The sequence below is a fragment of the Brassica oleracea genome, chromosome C8 (genome assembly GCF_000695525.1).
Source record: "Brassica oleracea var. oleracea cultivar TO1000 chromosome C8, BOL, whole genome shotgun sequence".
Taxonomy (NCBI): Eukaryota; Viridiplantae; Streptophyta; class Magnoliopsida; order Brassicales; family Brassicaceae; genus Brassica; species Brassica oleracea.
In genome coordinates, this window is record NC_027755.1 from 34,788,246 (window position 1) to 34,810,705 (window position 22,460).

Genomic DNA, 22,460 nt, shown 5'->3' on the forward strand with positions numbered 1-22,460 from the left:
AATCAGAGTTGCCTGCCATAACCGAAGGTACACCAAACTAAAAAACTTAGTGTTGTTTTTAAACACAAAGGTAAACTAAATAACTCAAATAGCAATTACCTAACTAAGAAAATAATAGTTAGTTTATTCTCAATTTGAAAATATATTTATTATTCGGTTTTGTTACTTTTATTAGAAACATATCTCCACCTAACTAATAATTAAAATTTTCATTTTTATTATGTATAAACTTAAGGCTTGGTGATATATATATAGATTTACCTGAGCTGAAAGTTGAGATGCAATTTGGGGAACCTTCTGTCTTCCAACATCTTTTTTTCATAGCAAATCCACCTATCATCCAAAAGGAAATCATTATACATTGAATCCACTTAGTTCTCTGAAAGTGCTTCCTCTAATTCTCTGAAAGTGTTCAGCCCGTGGACTGTGTGTGTTAGAGGCTTGGATGAGTGACTCCTGTAGTCCTGTTGCAGTGAGAGAGTTGAATATAAGTGTGAAAATACCAAGCGTTGTAAAGATAGTTACAAAAACAATGCCCATAAGACCAACCTTATCATCCACTAGTAACATATAGACGCCCATGTGTTCAAATCAAGAATGTGCTATTCGATTTTGTTGCAGTGTTGCATTTCATCGCAGAGAACAACCTTATTTATAAGTAGAGCTTTCGTCTGTTACTTTGGAGAGAAAGGGGAATGCGATTCAATGGCAGAGAGCAAAAAAGTGATGTTAATCAAGTAAATGCTTGCTTTAATATGACGAAATCAATGATAGTCGGAGACGTTACACGACAATGGATGAGAGGCATGGAATCTGTAGCAATCTTTACGGCGGCGAAGCCCTACAGTATCTGAAGAAGAATGAGAGAAACACTAAACCCGATACACAATTGGGCCTGAACAAAAAGTCAATGTAAAAGCCCAAATAGTACAAATCTATAACATAAACATGAAAGTTACGTCAGACCCATACATTTACGTCTAGCCCGTTCAGATAATTTTACAAAGACAAGTTTTAGTTAAAAAAAAAAAAGTTGTCAGGTGTCAAAAAACGCCCACCTCTCCCAGATGACGTAGACGCATGAGGAGAGATTCAAGTAAACTTTATTATATAAGATTTGAAAATATTGATAGAAACAACGAAGATTCTTCAGCATTTTTGGTTTAAATTGTACTTTGACCCAGATTAAAATGAAATCCGGGCCCACCACTGATTGGAGCTAACGTGAAGTAACATGCAGTCGTATAAGTGAGAGTTTGGTTTACTTGCGTAAGAAAATTTTCCATTTCACAAAGTGACGTGGCATCCAAAAAATGAGTAGGTATCTCGATAATAAGAAAAAATTCTAAAGTATACAAGACATAGAACCACCTCCCAAAGATTATGTTATATGAAATAGAGAGATCAAGCTTGGCTCACTGTTTAGAGTTTTGGTGAATGGGGATTCTTGTGAGAGACACAACTGTCGTGGAAAACTTTTTACACTACAAAAGATAGGCTGATATGCAAGGGAAAAACTTTGCAAAGGATTTGCTTGGGACAATGTTCCCTTGCAAAATGATTTTAGTCAATATTCTCTGGAAATTTTTGCAAGGGATAATATTTTTCTCAAAATACTTAGCAAATTTGATAGTTGTTTTTTTAACTCTGGATAATTATGCTATTACAAACTGTGCGAAATATTACAGACGATTTTACATCAGACAATTCTACCTGCTTTAAGAGGATTCACGCTTGACTACATCACGTAAGCCGCCTTATGGAATCCACGCTTGACGGTACTCTTTGCGTCATGCTGCAGATCTCTTGTAAGCATTTCTCCATTAATTTGCATAATTTCGATTCTTCGGAGATTGAAACTCAGACCTCGTAGTGTAGAATCATTAATGAACTCTTAGTCAAACCACTATACCAAAAGGGCATCCACATTTTTGCTAGTTGTTTAGAATACACTTTCGCAATTTCTTAAAAAATCTACTGGATATTAACAACGGATCTGGATTGTTTCCTCACAATTTTCTAGCAAAATTGCTAGGAATTTACAAGGGAACCTTTTTTTCATCAAATATTGGGAATAAATCTACACCGTAACTAGAAGAAGCGCCTAGAGTATTAAGAACGAATAGTCATTCATTCCCAAGAACAACAATTTTTTAAAAAAATATTAAAATATTTCAATAGATTGTAAACTAAACGTAACCAAACCAGTAGTATAATTAATCTAATAATTTTTAAATAATTTAATAATTTTAATTAAAATAATTAAACCATGTACAGTAGAAACTCTATAAATTAATACTTGGTAAATTAATAATCTCTATAAATTAATAAATTTCGCCGGTTCCAACTTGGACCATTTCAAAATTTGACACAAATCGATAAAATAATAAGATAATATTTTTTAGAAAATTTTATGTAAATATATGGTCCCATTAAAATTATAAATTAATAATTTATATATATACATATTTTATATAAGTAAGAACCTACTATTATATTGTTTGTTTTATATTCACAACTGAATTATCTTTATATTTTCTTAACAATTAATAAATTTTTGATGAGATTTAGTAGTATTATATCTAAAACTACATTTAAATTCAATGCAATATATATTATATACACCAAATAATATAATAAAATTAATATAAATGTCAAATTTCAAAAAATAACAATTAATATTTATACACTAAAAACAAATATTTTTCTTATCTTAGAATGAATATATCTTAAAATAAAAAATTTAAATAAGGAAACTTTTGTAAATTAATATCTTTATAAATTAATAAAATTTCAAAGTCCCAACATTATTAATTTATAAAAATTCTATTGTACTAAAAAAATCCTAAACCAACCCCTAAACTACCAAACCCACCAAACTCTAAACAAAACCCTAAACTAACAAACCATAAAAGAACCCTAATCTACCAAACCCTCAACGAAACATTAAACTACCAAACCCTAAACAAAGCCCTAAACTACCAAACCCAAATCTACTTACAGTGTACCAAACGCTAAACTACATTAAATCAAACCCTAAACTACCAAACACCTAAACATTTGTGGTGATGGCTTGCCACGGGCGATCCCGTGTGGGCTTTCTCTGGCGAGGCGAGGAAAGAAAGCTGGAGAGGAGATAGAACAAGGCTCTGACTAGGTGAGAGAGTGAGTAGATCCGATGAGGCTATTGCTCGATGAGAGAGAGTTGATCTGGAGAGGTTGTGAGAACGAGGAAGAAGAGCGCCTTTGGCAAGGAAGAAAGTTGGCTTCGGCGAGGAAGAATAGTAGATCTGACGAGACTGAGAGAAAAAGAAATCGGTTTGGCGTGAGGGAGAGGTCTCTGGCGAAGATCTCTGACATGAGGGAAAGAGATCTGTCGAAGAGGAAGGAAGGTAAAAGAAAGTTGAATTTATATATTAACCTAATTTCCTTAGCTATTTTGTTGCAATTTCCTAGAAAAAAAAACTCATTCTGTAGCAAATTTGTCGCAGTTTGAAAAATTGAAGCTGACAAATTTTGAGGGAATTTATAGGGTTCGTAGGAAATCCCTCGTAATTTGTCAGATAATTAATTTTGGTGGTTTCATTTGGGGTTTTGTTTACGGGTTTCATTTATGGGTTTCTGTAAATTATTCGGGAAATCAGTTCTAGTTTATTACAAGTTTTGTTGCGGGTTTCGGTTTTGGAACATGATTCCCAACACTTAAACTAATTCCTGATATACTTCATATCTAAACACTATATGTTTTGTCAAGTTTCTGACACTGAACAAATTTTCCGAAGTATTTACCGAAGTACATTTTGAAACACTATACTTTCATATTAAATAAGTTATCCAAAACCAAAGCCGTAAAGAAAACCCAAACGAAACCCCAAAACAGTTTTTTTAGGTTATGTAGATTCATGCTCTGAACAGGCTGGGGTTAGCTGTTGAAGCCCGATATGATGTATCAATCCGGAGTCTCTGTACGGTTAGTGTCTGAAGGTCAAGACATTGAAGGCCGGTGGTATTGGGTCTATTTTGGATATGCGCCTCCGACGTTAATACTATTAGTACAAGCACATCAGACTGATCCTTTGGTTACTAATAGTTTGGTCACATAATAGATTTTTGGAATAGACTTAGTTTCATCGTGCATGTACTTGATGTCAAATTTAGGAAGACTAAGTGATGATTCATTTTGAGTCGTGGAGTGGATTCATCTAAACGTGGTTAAAAAATACAATGATGGCGATTAGGTAAACTTGAATCCAATTTAGTGATTCAGAGTTATACTAGTCTAGATAACATTATAGTGCATGACTGCATTTAGTATAATCTATGTTGAGGTTACAGCTTTGTACCAAAATTAATGTGAAGTTGAGCAAAAAAAAAAAAAAAAAAAAAAATTTTTGGAAAAAAAAAAAAAAAAAAAAAAACATTTTTGGAAATGGCTCAAAGACGTCTTGGAGATGCTCTCGTGTCAGCGGTTATTGTTGATAACCGGAAGATGCCAAAGAACCGGGTGTAAGTTTGGAATCTCGTCGGTTATTGATCCGGTTTATCATCCCTGCGATCGATTTCCATAAGCGACCTGGTTTTGATCTTCATAACTAGTACTAGAGTTTGAAGATCACAAACGTGAAGGAAAGATATGGAAAAACCAAGAAATCTTTTTATGGTTTCTTCCTTCTTAATGGCGTTTTTATTTGCTTATTCTGCATCTGTCCAGCTTAATGATTCTGGTAATTCACTTTGTCTCTTCTTCTCTCTTTCTCTCAAGATCATGTTAAACTTCACAAGTTGTGTGTGTTCATGCAGATTGGTATCTTTGGCTTCCTCTGTATGCACTAGCTTCTGCAGTTAATCTGATCAACTCAAGAAAAATATGTAATAAATCAAGAAGAATTAGACAGATAACGAGAACAGCTCTGAGCTTGGGTTTGTTCTTGTTGGTTAAAGTCATTACAGAGGATGTCATAACAGAGAGGGTTGGAATCTTGTCTTTGGATCTCACTCATAGAGTTGTGAGAGAGAAGATCGGAAGTGGTTTGGTGATAGCTTCTATGGTTCTGCAGCTACAAGCTTCTTGTTCAAAACCGAAAGAGAAGTCCGTTGACTTTGGTAAGAACAAGAACATGGTTCAGTCTCTGGTTTGAGAAAACACACATTTCAAAACTTGACTCAGTTCTTGTTGATTTTCAGGGATGGCTGCAACTGTAATCTTTGGCTATGGACTTCCCTTTTGGTTCTTCACCATACAGAATGGAGAAATCAAGATTTAACTACTTTTCTTATTTTGATTATGTATGTTATAATTATATTCATTCGCAATGTCGCTACGACCTAGAACTGGCTGCAAATCAGATAAAGCTGTCTAATAAGATTCAATGAGAAAGTAAAAGATTGAAACAAATCTGCAAAGAATTAACTTAAAAAAAAGCCAAAAACTAACAAAAATGATTTCTGCAATTTGTAGCTCTACAATGACAAGAATGTTCATTTTCTTGTCCAGATGTTACCGGTTTGCGTTCGTAGTCTCGCGTGATCTCCTCTCCTGCAGCTATCTGTTGTTACAACATAGCATAAAAGATCTATCAGGTGAAACTTCTTTCAAGCTAACAGAGAACAAGAAGAAGAGCCTTACATCTGTACTGGCGTATAGACCGATATGAGCAAGAAGAGACTCCATGCTTTCCACAACAACTTGCTGTGTAACAAGATTAGCCGAGCAGCTAGAGATGGAAAAACAAGATTGAAACAAATCACATGTAGTTGAGTGACATTAACAAGACTCTTAAAGTTTACCTCCAAGATGATCCGTTCTTTGTCATCATATGGGAATCTACACCTCATGGATTTTCTATATACGTCTCTTGCTTCCTCGAAATCGTTACCGAAAAGGTATACATGATCACAAGTTAAAGGCGAGCATACCAAACCACGACAGCCACACCAGTGTTGCACCTTCTGCATGGGACAAATAAAAACAAATGTCAGAGAGACACAATCTTGTTTTTTCATATTAGGCATCGACTTTGTGACGTAAGTAAAACTTTCCCAAGGCTTTTCTCGAATTAAAAGACTCTCCTCATCCACGACGCAAGATATGGGAACTGGCTCCTTACCAAAGCTTATGTTACTGCACAAAACAGTAGTCTTTCCAAAACCTCTCTTACTAAAATGATGAGCCTCCATGATACAATGGCACTCGTCCACTTCCAAACCGTTATCAGAAGCTTCCATAGCTATCCGACATCCATCATTCTCTTGTCAGTCTAGGGATCAAGGGAGATAGAAGATTTTGTGTTTCTTTAAAAGTCTTATTACATCCGTTAGAGCATATGTATCCTTTCAGATGCCATTGCACTTTTACACCATGCTCACCGCAGAGTTTTGCTGCCTTGAGATAGATCCTCCGAGGCAAAACACCGAACTTAGCCTCTATTGAGGTCTCGAGACTCAGCCTACAGCAAGCCGAGCGAGCAGCAGACAAGATATCTTGGTTACTAGGACGTTGTTTCGGTTTCTGAATCTTTGACAACACTTCTGTACCCATGAAGGAAACGAGTTTTGGAGCCAGTTTGGATCTATGATCAGTTCGAATCCAGCGGACCTTATATAGCTCAATGATTGAAGTGTCATACATTCATCAAAACCATAGGAAAGGAGGACGAGACCTTGACTTGATGAATCCAAACTTCAGGTCACAGTTTTTATATAAGAAGTTTCACTCAGTTTTTTTTTTAAATGGTGATAGTATTCATTGGTTTTTGTATACTTATACAGCTTGCTCATCAAGAAACTGGAAAGTGTTGCTCCAAGAAAGCTGTCTCACCAAGAGAAACTAGCGTTCTGGATTAACATACATAACGCACTTTGTCATGCACGTACGTGGTGTTTCTCCTCTGTAGTCCTTTGATCTAACCCTATGTCTTCGTTGTACTTATACTAGTTTCTTTTCACCATTGCAGATGTTTCTAGTAAATGGGGTTCCACAGAATAATGGGAAACGGTTCTTACTGCTCTCCAAGGTAATACTATCAATTGGCTTTGGTTTGCTTCAAGAAGATAATTTAAATACCATTTTTATATGTATATATTTTCCAGCCAGCTTACAACATAGGAGGTCGCATGGTAAGTGTAGAAGCAGTACAGAGTTATATTCCACGCATCAGGATGCCTCGTCCTGGCCAGGTAAGACTCGCTTCTTTATTATCTCACAACTACAATATTATGTTCTTAAGTTTTCTTTCTTTTTATTTATAGTGGGTGAAGTTATTATTCTTTCCAAGAAAGTCCAGAACCGGAGATGAGCATCAAGGATATTCCCTCGACCATTCCGAGCCTCTCTCCTATACTTTGCTCTTTGTTCAGGCAACCATTCTGATCCGGCTGTAAGCAGAGAAATCTCTAACTTCTGTGAAAAGTTAAGAGATCTTGAATGTGTCTTCTTTGGCTATAGATTCGTGTTTATACGCACAAGGGAATATACCAAGAGCTAGAAACCGCAAAAGAGGAGTACAGTAGCGCAACGTTTGGTGTAAAGAAAGACCAGAAGCTAGTCTTACCAAAGATCATCGAGTCTTTGAGGAAAGATTCAGGGTTGAATCAAGCGGCATTGGTAGAGATGATTCAAGAATGTCTCCCAGAGACAATAATTAAAAGAAACTTTGCTCTGAGATCTCGAAAGAGCATTGTTGAATGGACTCCTCATAGTTTCGTGTTTAGGCATTTGATAGCCAGAGAACTATTTGGTTAGATGAATCTATTTCTTTAAGAGAATAGGTATGTGTACATTATTAAATCAATTCTCTTCTGTGTACATACTAAATTAATTCCCTTATTATTTTTTCTCTTAAGACCTTGAGTAACTTGCTCACCCATACATTATTTCATTTTATTAGCACTTGAATCATTATCGTTTTCAGGAAAAAATTGCCTGAAATAACCAACCTATTTTTTATAGGAAATTGCTAAAATAATCCATAGCACCTTTTACTTGAATTATAACCTCCTAATCACTTATTAAATAATATCCAAATTACTCTTTTTATACATCCGAGTTCAAAATAAATTTTTACCAAATAGTTGATATTTAAAATGAACTAGATTTTGAACGACAATGTATTTTTTAATTTGTAATAGACAATATTTATAATTTGTTATTATATCGGCAATGTATTTTTAAATTTGTAATAGATAATATTTATAATTTATTATTATAAATGTTTATATATGGGTTGGTTGTTCATATTCTGGTTAGATATTAAACAAGATGATATTTCTCATTTGATTCGGCTTCCTTGAGTTCAGGGGAACACAGAGGTATCTAAATGGCATAGAGCCCATATTCATGTCTGTTGATGCTTGGTTTGTTTGAAGTTCTTGTTCTGACAAAGAAAAGTCCTTTCGAAACTGATATTTAGTCCTGATCGAAGTTCAAATTCACGAAGGACTTTGAGTACCTTCTGTATCGATTCCCTATAGCCTAATTTGTAGAATTTCATTTGATATTTTAACCTAAACATCCAGAACCGTCAATCTTCACCCATTCTCATATACTCTTTTTTTTTCGGTCAACCCATACTCATATACTCATCAATTATTTTTTGGATTAATTTGTGTAATAATCAGAAAAAAATGAAGAATATACCATTTATGTTGACATTGTTTGATTTCCTAGCATTTTCATATTTTTCTGGTTTTCTCCTTTCTCTATCCCGGCTGACGGTAAACACATAAAAGACATCTATCACTTACATAAAATAAAATAAAAAAAATATTGTTAGAGTGGTGATGGTTATGGCATCCACAATGATATTGAGTATGGTGGTAATATATAAATAGAATCGAACATGGTAAAAAGTATAGTTTATATATATTAATAAAATTATAAAATAATTTAAATATACATACTATGTACTAGGCATGGGCATTCGGGGTCCCAATCGGGTTTCGGTTTAGTCCAATCGGATTTTGGTTTTTCGGGTTTATCAAAATCAGCTCAATTCGGGTTATATGAAAATTCGGTTCGACACCGTTTCGGGTTCTATCGGGTTCTATCGGGTTCGGGTCGGGGTTAGTAAATCTTCAAAGAACTGGTACAACCCGATGTACTTTCGGATTCGGGTCCCAATCGGTTCTTCGTTTTAAATGTACCTGATTTATATCTATTTTGTAACCAAAAAGTAAGTAAAATCGGTTCTTCGGATTTAAAATACTTGATTTATACCTATTTTGTAACCAAAACATAAATAAAATCGATTCAAAAAAAAGAAATGAACATTAAATGTGATCATTCAAAATCAAGTAAAAGGTAAACATAGTTATTGATCGAAAAAAAAGCAAATAAATGAAAGCATAAAACGAAAACCAAGTTCTCATGAAATGAAAAACATTATTCAATGAAAACAAAACCAAAATCTAAAAACTTCAACCGTCACCTTCAACCATCAATCTTCATATAGTAGATAATTATTTTAGATGTTCAATATATTTTGAATACATATTAGGAATTGAGATCATATTTGGTACAAGTTCTTTTTTGAAAATTTTGAATGTTTCGGGTTCTATCTGGTATCCATTTAGGTTCGGTTTCGGTTCGGATTATATCCATAACCCGAAATACCATAAAACAAGATCCATTGGATATTTATACCGGGTTCGGATCAGTTCGGATTCATTTTTATCTGATCGGGTTCGGTTCGGATTTTTGGATTCAATTTATTTGCCCAGCCCTACTATTTACATTCAAAAATAGTAAAAGTAAACCCAATCCAAACTTTCCATAATCTAAATCTAAAACACTAATCATTAACTCTAAACGAAAATATAAATCCTAACCTATACATCATAATATGCTAATAGTACATAATATGAAGCATTATTAAAATTCAATAATAATAAACAAATAGCATAGTACATGTTATTTAAATTTTGAAATGTCTCTGATTGCAGGAAAAAAAGTAATGTTTACCCCAACGTCAACTCAAATCTTCTATAAATTAAACCCAAGACACTAATCACTAAACCCTAAAAAGAAATATAAACCCTAATCCAAATATCAAAATATACACTATGTGCATAATATGAAGCATAATCAAAATATAATAGTAACAAACGAAATAGCTTAGTACATATTATTCAAATTTTGAAATGTCTATGATTAAAGATAATGAAATAATGTTTACCCCAATGTCAACCCAAACCTTCCATAAACCAAACATAAAACACTAATCACTAAACATTAAAAGGAATATAAACCATAATCCAAATATTAAAACATGCACATAATAGGTAATACTTCATCTGTTCCACAAAGATAGACTTTTTAATATTTTCACACATATTAAGAAAACACATTAAACTACCATAATAGATGTATTGTTTTCTGTGATTTTAAATTTTAAATTTTCAATAAATTTTGACCAATAGTAATTCAATAAAGTTAATTAATTTTCTTGAAATTTACAATTTTTCACAGAAAACACAAAAAATACATCTTTGTGAAATAATTTTTTTTTTATAAAAGATCTATCTTAATGAAACAAAGGGAGTATGAAACATTATCAAAATATAATAGTAACAACGAAATAGCATAGTATATATTGTTCGAATAACATAGTACAATCGAAAACGTATAGTACGGAAGAGGTGGTGACTGATATCAAAGATATTGAATTGTTTTGAAGGATGTGAAAACAATGAAAGTGAAGATTACAGATTCTAATAATCAAAAAAAAGATTACAATAGTTATGGTGATAAATAAAAATCCAAATTATTCAAATTATTTTTTTTACAGAAAGTGATGGTGGATTGGAAGCAAAGATGGTGGCAGGTAACCGAAGAAGAAGAAGTTTATACGCTTATTAACCAGCAAAAAAGGTAATATAATATATATTGTAATAATAATAGAAAATGTTTTTTTAGTTAGATATCTAATTATACTTTATTTCATAGCTAGTCAGACCGATTTCCCTTACTTTTTCTCGTTGAAAACTACTCACTGATCACTTCATCCTATCTTTTAAACTTCCACCCAATAATAGTTAACTAATCTTAACCAACTCCTTCCCATTAATCTATGTAATTTGAAAAAAAGTTGGACAAAATTTCTTTAAAAACATTTGGAAAATTTCAACATTCTTATTATAAGAATGAAAAATAAACAAACTCAAAGCTTTTTTAGTTGTGGGATATGTACACAAACCTTCGATAAAAAGTTGGTTGATAGCTTTATGAACATAAACTCTTTTTCTTTTCTTTTTTTTTTTGTTTTTCTGCTAAAAATTCTTGCTTTTTCTTTTCTTCCTTTTCACTTTCTCTTTAAATAAATAAAAAAAACACTTTAAGTGGTCCATCTATAAAAAGTGTCTACACTACTCTTTAAATTATTGTGATAATCTAACATATACAAACATATAATATACGTATATAAAATTAATTGATTTTAAATTCCATCATATAGGTGAACAAAAAAAATCCATCATATACAAAAATACAAACGAAGAAGTGGGCTTTTAAAAGTAGGCCCTGATGGTTAGGCACCGCACGTACCGTCTCATTAAAGTCTTGTCCAAACTTATTACTCCCACAGTCCCACTCCCTTTTGTTTTTTCCTTTATTATTTCCAGCATTTGATAGTGCAGTTCACATACCTACATACAAGTACACAAAAAAATCGTAATCTAACAACCAAATAACTTAAAATCAATTAGTTTTTCTTTAAACTGTGATTAATTGTCGCAAACCAGGAATAGGTTTAATGGTTACATCACTTAAGATCCTATCATAATACTGACACACGATTCTTAATAATAATTCGTTTCTTAATTCTCTTAAAACAACTAAAATTCAAACTGAATCAAATTCAATTACATCAAACCGAAAAAATTAATGGTGATTTTATCTGGTTTAGATTTCTATAAAACCAATGAAAACGACACCAACCCAAAATCAAGAAATGAAGTGCGTGATGTAGTCTATCTAATTCATCAATAGCTGTAAGCCTGTAACCAAAAATATATCAGATGTCATCGCAATCCCGAGATATTGACTTTGTCGTAATGCATCAGATACGACCTAATCGGGTGATGCGTCTAAGACTTAACCCCTAGCGTGTATGGTCACTTTAAGTCAAATTACTGAGTCTATGTGATGTTTTGTTTCACTATTACAACCGCGAAAATGCGGACACTAAACTTTGAATTGGAAGACGGGAGACCGGCCGAAGATGACTTATCTGAGTATTGTCATTTAAAGTATTCCGTATAAATAATATAGATAAGTCATTTATCTGTACTATTAAAACAAAAATACTATTTTAAAATTTAATATTACTTGATATATCAAATATTATCGATAATATCACCTAAAATTATTAGTTATTTATCCTATTAAATTAGTAAAAAATAATATACAAAATGACTTTATGAAAAAATAACTCATTTATATTATAAAAAGTTACTAACGTGATACATGGTAAAATATGTATTAATACGTTTTAATTTTAAATTGTTAAAACAAAACTAAAACTAATGCCAAATAGCTTAAATACACGGATTATTTTTTATTTATATTTATATAAATTTTAGTTTAAGTATTGAATATTAAAAATACAAATAAACTTATATTTGAATATATGATATTCCATGAAACTAAAATATTATAAATAAACACAATACATATCAAATTTACAATGATTAATTTATCGAAATAACTAAAATATTATAAATAAACATGATATATATCAAATTTAAAATGATTATTTTATCAAAATAAAATATTATAATTTTGAAATTATAATTCATTATAGTACAAATTAGTCGTCAATAGCTTAACTGTAAATAACCGCTCTATCAACAATTAATCTTCACAAATCTTAAAAATAAACATATTTAACATTCCAAATCAAATTTTTTGATTCATTTCATAAATTTAAGATCGCTAGTATAAACTTCTACACATGTAATAAAACTAGAGAATGACAATTCTGACAAAATATTTTCATCTAATTTGTAAATATTTAAATTTAATTTTTTTGTAGAATAATAACTATAATTATTCTCAAAATCCAAAAATTAACCCCTAAGAAAATAAATAACGTATAATTATTCAAATAAAATCATGCAAACATTAAAAATCGATAAATTATGTAAAAGCTATCAATTCTATTAAATTTTTTTTGTGAATAAAAACGCTTTAAAAGCACTGATCAAAATCTAATGAAAATAATAATAATTAAGAAAAATAACAAAAATAAAAATAAAATTTCATATGAGAAAATCGTAAAACATTTATCTATTGGTTGGTGTAGTTTTAGTTTCAATCAACATTTTATGCATAATTAAACTTATTAAAAATACTGATATTTTATTTGAGAACATCTCTAAACATCTAACCAATAGAAGTGCTCTTGTATATATAAGGTAGCACTCATTGTTTGTTTGTTATGTTACTACTGAAACAAAATTAACTTTTATAGTTAATTTTTGATTTTATTATCTAGTATGCACTTTGGAGTTTAAACTTTACATTGTTTAGAATGAACTCTTCTAGAACAAAATTGACAAAGTATTAAAACCCCTATTAGACTAAGTGGGCTGGGCACAACTCATTTGAAAAGGAATGTCAAAGCATTGCGGATTCTTCCTTCCCAGCAGCTATCCATTTTAGTTCGCCAGTCCATTACTCAGCTGTGATTGCATAGGCATTCCTCGAAGGCAATTCCATTTTAAGTCATGAGATTGTGATTGTATGGTGGTGAAAAGTAATAGATGATCATATGATATTGTAATATGAGAATGTCTTTTGTTTATCTTCTTATCACTCAGAACATAATTATTTTGACGTCATCGATATATATTATCTCTTGGATAATATTGTCTATAATATATTTCAAATCAATATTTAATAAGGTTAATATTAAGAAAATAAGTTTTGGGGTTAACCCGTACATCTAGGTTAATATTTAATAAGTGCACTCAAAGGACACTGGTGAGCTCGGTTTTAGAGACATACAAGCCTTTAATGTGGCCATGCTGGCAAAATTGGCGTGGCGCTTGTTCAATAGGCCGGACTGCCTTCTTGCACACACACTGCTTGGGAAATATTGCCACAGCAATAGCTTTCGCTCGGTCTCATGTCCCACTTCCTCATCTCATGGCTGGAGGAGTATCTTAACGAGCCGGGACCTCCTAGTGCGTCACTTAGGAAAGGCCATCAGTAATGGCGAGACAACGAAAGTGTGGGGAGATTCTTGGCTCTCTACGACAGAGCACCTTGCAATATGTGGACCACCAAATGAGACTGATAGAGACTTGGTCGTTGCGGACCTAATGCTGCGTGGTTCAGCTCGGTGGAATGAATCGAATGTCGAATCTATCCTTCCCACAGTTGCTCATTTTATCTATCAGATCTTCCCAAGTTCTCTGAACGCCGAGGACAAGTTCTGCTGGCAGCGAACGAAGTCAGGTATCTACAGTGTGCGCTCCGAATACTACTCCATGATTGAGTGTACAGAGGCAACTACTAACCAAATAGTAACCAACCGGGAGTTTAACTGGCACAAGAATATTTGGGCGGTAGAGACAACACCAAAACTTAGATTGTTTCTCTGGAAGCTAGCACAAGGAGCGCTACCGCTAGGTGCTAATCTCCAAACTAGGGGCTTAACAACAAACACCAACTGTCCCCACTGCAATGCTCCAGAGACAGCGATACACCTCATCCTCCATTGCCCATTCGCTCAGCAAGTCTGGGAGCTTGCACCTATCAGTCCTACCACAAAGTTCTTCAACTCAGTTTCCATCTACCAAATTCTTACGATGGCTCCAGCACTCGTTTGCTTACCTCGTACTGGCATTACCACTTATCTCTTTTCTTGGATTGGATGGAACCTCTGGACCTCTCGTAATCGATTGGTGTTTGAAAACCGCAGGACCTCTCCAGACGCTGTAATCACTAATGCCATATCCAATGCGAGAGAGTGGAAACAGGTGCAACAAACCCCCGACCTACGAACCCGATGCCGTCAACGACCATCCTCCCCGCATCCTTACCCCTGAATACGGCTATTTGCAACTCAGATGCAGCATGGTCACGTCAAACGTTGCGAGCGGGTTTAGGATGGGTCATATCTCATGAGAGCAGCTCACATACACTCCAAGGAACTTCTGCCTGCGGTCATGTATCTTCACCCCTACTCACGGAAGCGCTTGCTATCAGAGAATCCCTCCGAGCCGCGAAGGAGGCTCTTCTTCCCAAAGTCTGGATGCGATCCGACTCTCAAGTGCTCATTAGAGCAATCAACTCGAAAACCTATCCAATGGAGCTCTTTGGGGTTCTAATGGATGTCGAGTTCCTATCTTCTAGCTTCGATTTTATCTTGTTTTCTTTTGTACCAAGAGCTCAAAACTCTACCGCTGATTCCCTTGCGAAATCGGCCTTAGATCATGGCTCCTTCTCCCCTGTACTGAACTGATTTCGATTAATGCAGTATGTTACTTGTTCAAAAAAAGATTATTATCATTATTTTTGTCTACTTGTTATCACCAATGCAACTACTTACTAATTACAACTCCATGTTATGTATAGATGTATTGATCAAGCGAAATGCCAGATTCCAAATGTTTTACTGAGCAAAAATGGACTTTCTCAAAGGTCTATAATGAATGGTGTTTAGACCATGATGTAGACTTATCCAAAAGCTATTATTATTATTATTATTATTATTATTTTGCTTTTTTTGTTAATTTTCCTATCAAATACTAGCAAGAAAAATCGGACACATGGACCTTTCTTATCCGTAAATGTAGTCTACTTGGATTAAACTACACCCATCTTAGTCTCAATAATATGGACCATCCAATTAACCTGGGGCTTAAATGGTAACGTGGGAACATAGGAACATACGATACACAACAAAAGGATTGAACGAACAATAATTGTTTGCAAAAAAAAAACAAGCTTATCGGTAACATGAACTTAAAAAATATTTATTTGCGAAAATAATTAAACTAGTACTATAAAAATAATTATTTTGAATACAATTGCATTTAATCGATAAATGTTTTGTATCGCATTGCATTTAAACCTTACCGCACTTGATCTTGTTTGAAGTAAAAGACAAGGATACAATCGTAACTTCGGTACATAATCAGATGTTTTTTGTTCTGGTATGAAATTTGGGAAAAATCATCCAATGATACGATAGTAAACCAAGTACAATCATATTTCCCACGTTTTGAAATGCAATATGCATCCTCCTTTATTATTATTATTTTTTCGTTTCAAAATATTTAGTAAATGTTATATTTCATATATTTGTGTTTTATTTTATAAAAGACTTAAACTTTTTATATTTCTTTATCATATTTCATTTTAAATGACTATTTATGTTTAAAAAATTAAACTGTATTTTTTTAATGAATTAAGTTGGTATAACTCTAATAAATTAATTTTATTATGTGGTTAATATTTTTAATAAAAAAAATTATATATTTTTAATAAAGATTTATACTTTTCAATGAAAAAATCAATTTTTTTTTATAAATGCTTAAATTATATTAAGAAAAAAATAATAATTAAGAATTGTTGAAAAAAAATTATTTGAACTTGGATTCAATGACCCAAAGAAAAAAAAATGTGAGAATTAGATCTGATTTCTTAATCGGCCCAAATGACCCAAGAGAGATCTGACGTGGACAGTGGGTTGGATCCGAAAAAAATGGCCCAATATAGATGTGTTATTAATATTACTTGATTGGCCTTAATGAAACATGCAATGTTAGTAAAGAAATGACAGTCTAAGCTAAAAAAAGGACAATATGATCCTGCGTTAATAATATAGATATTCACAAAACTAACCCTACAACAATAACTAAATCCCCAAACTACCCTTCACTCTTCTATCATACTCAACTTTGCCGCATACTTCCTTCTCCCACTACCACCACTACAGCCGCGTCTTTTCCCGTTTCTCGTCTGGCCGTCGGATCCCAACGCCGCCACTCTCTGGGAAGAGAAGATAACCGGAGCGACACATTTCCGGCGACACCGACATTTATCTCGGCCGCAAGAATGACCACTTCTCATACGAGCAGAGCTAGCTTTAACAGCCAAGGAAGCCATCTCCTCCGCTTTTAGAGACTGATGGAGCGAGCTGAGAGGTAAAGCAAAGTAAATCTGTCCAAGCTGAAGCTCCTCCTCGGTGCTAATGGCAGATACGACGTCGTCGAAATCCATATCATCTGAGTTACAAATGAAACACGTTGGATTCTTTTGTAGAGCGTAACCAACTTTGACTGGAGTCGTGAACTCCATCATCCTCCCATCTTGCAAGATAAGCTTCGCCGTCGCCACTTGTGTCGACTCGTACGAGCTACATATACCCATTTTGGTAGATAGACTGAGTCGACTTGGTATCCGGTGAAAAGGAATCGTTGGAGTTGATGATGGGTAATGAGTTTATGTGTGTGTATATATAAAAAGGACGTGCCACGTAGGATTCTGTCTTTTTGTGATAGTGTTTTTGTTATTGAACTTTGAAGTTTGAACGACCAGTGGAAGCAATGACAGGCTGTGTATGAAAGTTGGGAGGATGACAGCTTTATGTTGAGACTAGTCTACCCTTCGTTTTAGGGTATAATTACAAGTTTTGGGGACTGTGTTTATGAACAAACTCATCGATCAGTTTGACTTATGATGTTATTTCACCATAAATAGATTGACATTGATCAGAGATGTGCTGAACATATAAAGAATCATATAGAAATTAGAAAAAAAAATCACAGTTAATATGGCAGAAAATTTAGAAGTGTATAAAAAAGTATTTTCTGTAGAAGCATGATACGAAAAAATTATACACTTCTGCAATACTTGTATTATATAAAAATATAGTTGCTAGTATTTTTTGAAAAGTATTTTAAGTTGTTTACACAAAAGCATTTAAACTCAAAAAAAGGAAAAAATGAAATATCAATTTTTACTCTAATATTTTTGTAAGAAAACTAGAGACTCTCTGCATAAGTATCCATCAAGTATTTAAACAACAAGATAGTTTAAAATTTTCAATAATATTAGTAATTTTTTTTTAGAATTTAATTAATATTAGTAAACAACAAGATATTTTTATCCATTTTTAAATAGTAAATTTAATTAAATAGTTTTAGAATTTAAATAAATATTTTTTAGAAATTCATTTTAAAAGATTCAAAGATGATGTTTTAAATAAAATTTATATTTAATTATACCGTTCAAACGGAGGATACTAAGAAAAAATACCAAATTTTAATAGTATTTACGAAAAAGGTAAAATCATCAAACAGTGCATAACAATCATTTTGTTGAAGACACAAATGTTTGAAATATCAAACAGTGCATAACAATCATTTTGTTGAAGACAAAAAATGTTTTATCATTTTATTTAATTGCTACTCAGATTTTTTTCATTCTAAGCAAATATTAAGAAACTTATGGTTTTTTTTTGAGCATTTCCTTTAGTAAGATGAATGTAGTAGTCATCCACTAATAAAAATAAAATATTAAAGAAAGGCGAAGGGGTAATTTTTCAATTTAGATTTGTTATAAAAATTTAGATACCTATCTTACAAGTGTTTTTTACAATATAATTAAGCAAAATACTAATATAATTTTGTTAAGAATTACCATTGGATTTCCTGACAGATGGAAGTACTCTTGGCTTGCTTTCCCTTTTTTGGTCAAATGCTCTTAGCTTTCTATTCCATCATATTTGTTTGGTTCGCAATATTATTTATTATTATTATTTTGAAAACATAGTTATATGTATAATATGTATGATGATGATTGAATGTGGGGATATGTATCAGTTGCATGATCTGAAATCCATTGCTTGACAAAAACGTAGTAATAAAAGTAGGGGCCCATAAAAGTAAACGAATACGGACCATGCATTTTATATTATAAATTGCATTATTCCTAAAGCATCTTATTTATATTTATGTCGAACAGACAGAGATTATTGGCTTTCATATCCTTTAAACAACGATTTTGATTGGCCAAGAAGCTACGAGATACAATCGTTAATATTATCTAAGTTCATTGTCGAGTATGTAGGGATGGGATGGCCACTAGAACTAGGAGATATATTCATTTGATCTGCTTTTATGAGATATTCATGAGTTAATTTTCATAATTATTTAGTAAATTAAATAGAGAAGTGTTCTGCATCAAGTCAACAACATTTATAAAACTAATTTGTTATGAACTTATCAACACCAAAAACTCGCTATCACTTACAAGGTCCATAAAACATATGCTCTCTGTAAGATGTATACAAACTAGTTCTAAGCAAATATGTGCAATTCTTATGATCTTATACAATAACTGTACATTTTTATTTGACATTCGAATATGAAGTAAATTAATCTATACGCCCACTGGTGACTACCCGGCTTAAATATTAAGTAGACCCTACGCTGAGTTGAATTTTTTCTAATAAGTTTAGGTATATCATTGTTACTTTCACAACTAAAACCTTAGTATTTATACATTCTAACAAAACAGGGCCCTAATATCCTTAAGAATTTTTTTTAAAAAAAACAAGACCCGATTGGAACTAGAATACAGTATTTATGTTTCAATCTGTCACATTTAATTAGTTTTATCAAAACTGAAAATAATTTGTACACGAATTTAGAAATGTATACGCGGCTTTTGCATGACCAGAATTTAAATGAGAGAGGTAAAAAAAATAAAAGAATTTGTGGCTTTCATGAGAACGACGGTGACAACAAAAGATCGAGTGAACGGGACATATGACGTGGCCAAATCTGACATATGTCATAGTAGTTAAGCAATGACGTGTCAAATCATTTTGACGTGTCATCAAGATGTGTGTCCTACCTGACCGAACTGGACAAGTTTGTCAAAGTCTTCTATTGGTCTGTGATATCTCTTTTCATATTATTGTTTATAATCAAGATTTAAGTTAATATAAATGTGTTGTGGATAATGTTATTTTGAAAAATTATAATTTTACTGCAAACCTGATATTTATTTTCAAATTTATCTATGAAAGATGATCATTTTAATAATTATCTAAATTTGCTATTAAAAAAATTAACTAACTTCTTTATTAAATTAATTAGAAATATTTGATAATTAATTATAAATTTGTATACAATTATACTCTTTAAATACTAAACTTTAAACAGTAATCATTATATTTTAAAACTTAAATATCATAATATTTTCAGTTGAAATTATTTTTAAAAATAAATACTAATATATGATATTTTAAGCAATTTCTTTATTATTTTTTCTTTAGTTATAAAAGAATATAAAACTGATGATAATAATATTTAAATGGCCGATATAAGGCAAGTATATGAGACAAAATAAATGTGGTAGGTGTAATTTAAACGATTTGGCCAGAACAAATGTTGAAGAACAAGCATAGCATGTAGTAAATAGCATGTAGTAAATAGCATGTAGTAAATATGCACAATATGGTAAAGTATAGAAAAAATTATATAATTCAATCTAAATGTTTTTATGGTTTCTCTAACCTAATCCTATTTTTTTCTGTATTTTTTTTCTATAATAGAGTATTTCTACTATAAAAACAACCATTAGAGTAAATTTAGAAAAATGATAGAACTGAATTAGAAATGGTCTAAAAGTGGCGCACCGAAACTGTGGTCTATTTCTGGTCCATTTCCACAGGTCTCTAGGGTCGAAACTTGACTCTGATAACGGCTTTCGTTTCCTTTCCACTTTTTCTCTTGGGCTGGCCTGAACTGCATTAATACAGTATATTTTCGTAGCATTAACACGCTTGGCCCATCAAAATATTTATTTACTTAATGACTTAATGAGATCGAACCTACATAGAAAGGGTAAACATCGTTCTCACAATGTTTTCATCATCTCAGATTCTTACTATGGTTGAAATGGTAACAAGACAGGTAATAATAATCTACTACTCCATTTTGTTTACACATTTTACACATATACTTTTGCTTTACAAGACAGGTAACATTTTTGTACAAAACAAAACACCAGGTACCATTTACTCTGCTTTTTTAACTTTCTCCTCTGTACCATGCTGTAACTTTTTCTTCATTTTCAAAATCTTCTCACGACTGTTATTATACGCTTCATTTGATCTATCTTTAAGATTCCTCGATAGCTTTTGTAGTCGATCTCCATGCTTCTCCCACAACTTCGGAAGCGTTAAGCCGATCACTAAACCTACATATACCAAAGAGTTAAGGAGTAGTAGATTTATTACCTGTAGTACTATGGTTGAAACGGTAACAAGACAGGTAATGCTAATCTTCTCCCACTACTTATACCATATTCGTACAATATTCCTAATGTTGCTAGTTTCTTAAAAAACATAAGTCAAATGCTTGCTTAATCAAAAGCAACGTAAAACAAAACATACCATCATGTTTGATCAAGTTCGACCTTTTGTTTTGTTTGTCACAAACATGCACTATATGTTTAAACCAAGGTGGTGATACAAACCATTAGACAAATCTGGCGTATAGCATAAATGATCAGTTTAAGAATCTGATAGTCTTATTTATGTTAAGTTAAATTTTTGGAATATTACCGAGTTATACTTATACCTAATGGGTATACCTAATGGGACGGTCGATATTGCAAATCTTTTAAGTACTTACGTACCGATGAAGAGAAAAGTATGGAAATCGAGAAGGTTTCCTATTCTTGACAAGATCCAGACCCCCAAAATGGTTTTAGCGAAAACAAACCATTCACTCTCAACACCGACCGTGAACATCCATCTAACAATTTCTTCCATTAGCTTTCGACACGACCTCGCCGTCTCTGCTACAAACTCGTCTGACACTTCTAACCCTGACAAGTCCGGTTCAACCCTGTCCGAAGTTAGTAAACACAAAAATTAAAACAGCTTTCCTCAGAATATAGATATTAATTCATGAACGTCTTTCAACATGCCCAACTTTTTGAGAAGGAATTATTTGAATACTTGCTGAGGCGAAGTAAACTGCCCCAAAGAAAGACCATAGAGACAATGGCCATGGCTGCCCAAGAAACAATGGTTATAGAACTGAAACCATAAATATTGATCAAAACCCATGTCGCTGTTGAGACAAGAAGTACAGAGAAGGCTAGTTTCTTCCTCCTCCATAAGTATATGTCCTCCAAAGTAGTATCTTCTATGTAATTCATGAAACATAACGAAGAAGATATCAGAGTTAAATGATGTCTAAAACTTTCAGATCAAATTAGTGTAGGTTTTCTAGTTTTTAGCATTATGTTTCTCAGACTATTGTTCTTACCAGATTTAGGTGATGTATTTTTGGACACATCGTTGGCCATGTCTGTTATGGTAATAGATGATGCTGGTAGTAAAATAAGAAAATAAAAGCTTACGATGTATATAATTGAAAGGATTCTAGAGAATGGTGTGTGTGTGAAAAAGGTTTCTTCATTAGTTCTTGAT

General features: G+C 32.5%; 4 protein-coding genes across 6 annotated transcripts; 2 read left to right on the top strand and 2 right to left on the bottom strand.

Moving 5' to 3' along the window:
- The first annotated feature begins 2,876 nt into the window (after positions 1–2,876).
- Positions 2,877–5,393, top strand: LOC106308272. Its single transcript, XM_013745422.1, has 4 exons — positions 2,877–3,392; positions 3,916–4,724; positions 4,801–5,103; positions 5,185–5,393. Exons 2-4 carry the CDS (start codon positions 4,634–4,636, stop codon positions 5,262–5,264), a joined length of 474 nt encoding a protein of 157 aa, XP_013600876.1. The 5' UTR covers positions 2,877–3,392; positions 3,916–4,633; the 3' UTR covers positions 5,265–5,393.
- An 8,626-nt stretch (positions 5,394–14,019) lies between these two features.
- On the top strand, positions 14,020–15,464 carry LOC106309267. Its single transcript, XM_013746310.1, has 2 exons — positions 14,020–14,893; positions 14,980–15,464. Exons 1-2 carry the CDS (start codon positions 14,020–14,022, stop codon positions 15,462–15,464), a joined length of 1,359 nt encoding a protein of 452 aa, XP_013601764.1.
- Positions 15,465–16,716: 1,252 nt separating this feature from the next.
- On the bottom strand, positions 16,717–17,540 carry LOC106310565. The gene has a single exon (XM_013747797.1). The coding sequence runs from the start codon at positions 17,375–17,377 to the stop codon at positions 16,883–16,885; it is 495 nt and encodes a 164-aa protein (XP_013603251.1). The 5' UTR covers positions 17,378–17,540; the 3' UTR covers positions 16,717–16,882.
- Positions 17,541–20,981: 3,441 nt separating this feature from the next.
- On the bottom strand, positions 20,982–22,378 carry LOC106311247 (reticulon-like protein B13). Of its 3 annotated transcripts, XM_013748458.1 has the most exons (5): positions 22,297–22,378; positions 21,984–22,173; positions 21,659–21,870; positions 21,414–21,464; positions 20,982–21,217 (listed from the first exon to the last, which is right to left on the bottom strand). In XM_013748458.1, exons 1-5 carry the CDS (start codon positions 22,334–22,336, stop codon positions 21,036–21,038), a joined length of 675 nt encoding a protein of 224 aa, XP_013603912.1. In that variant the 5' UTR covers positions 22,337–22,378; the 3' UTR covers positions 20,982–21,035. The 3 variants fall into 3 exon arrangements, with proteins under 3 accessions (XP_013603912.1, XP_013603913.1, XP_013603914.1); XM_013748459.1 differs by lacking the exon at positions 21,414–21,464; XM_013748460.1 differs by lacking the exon at positions 21,414–21,464 and having other exon boundaries at positions 21,984–22,170; positions 22,297–22,336.
- Positions 22,379–22,460: the final 82 nt, after the last annotated feature.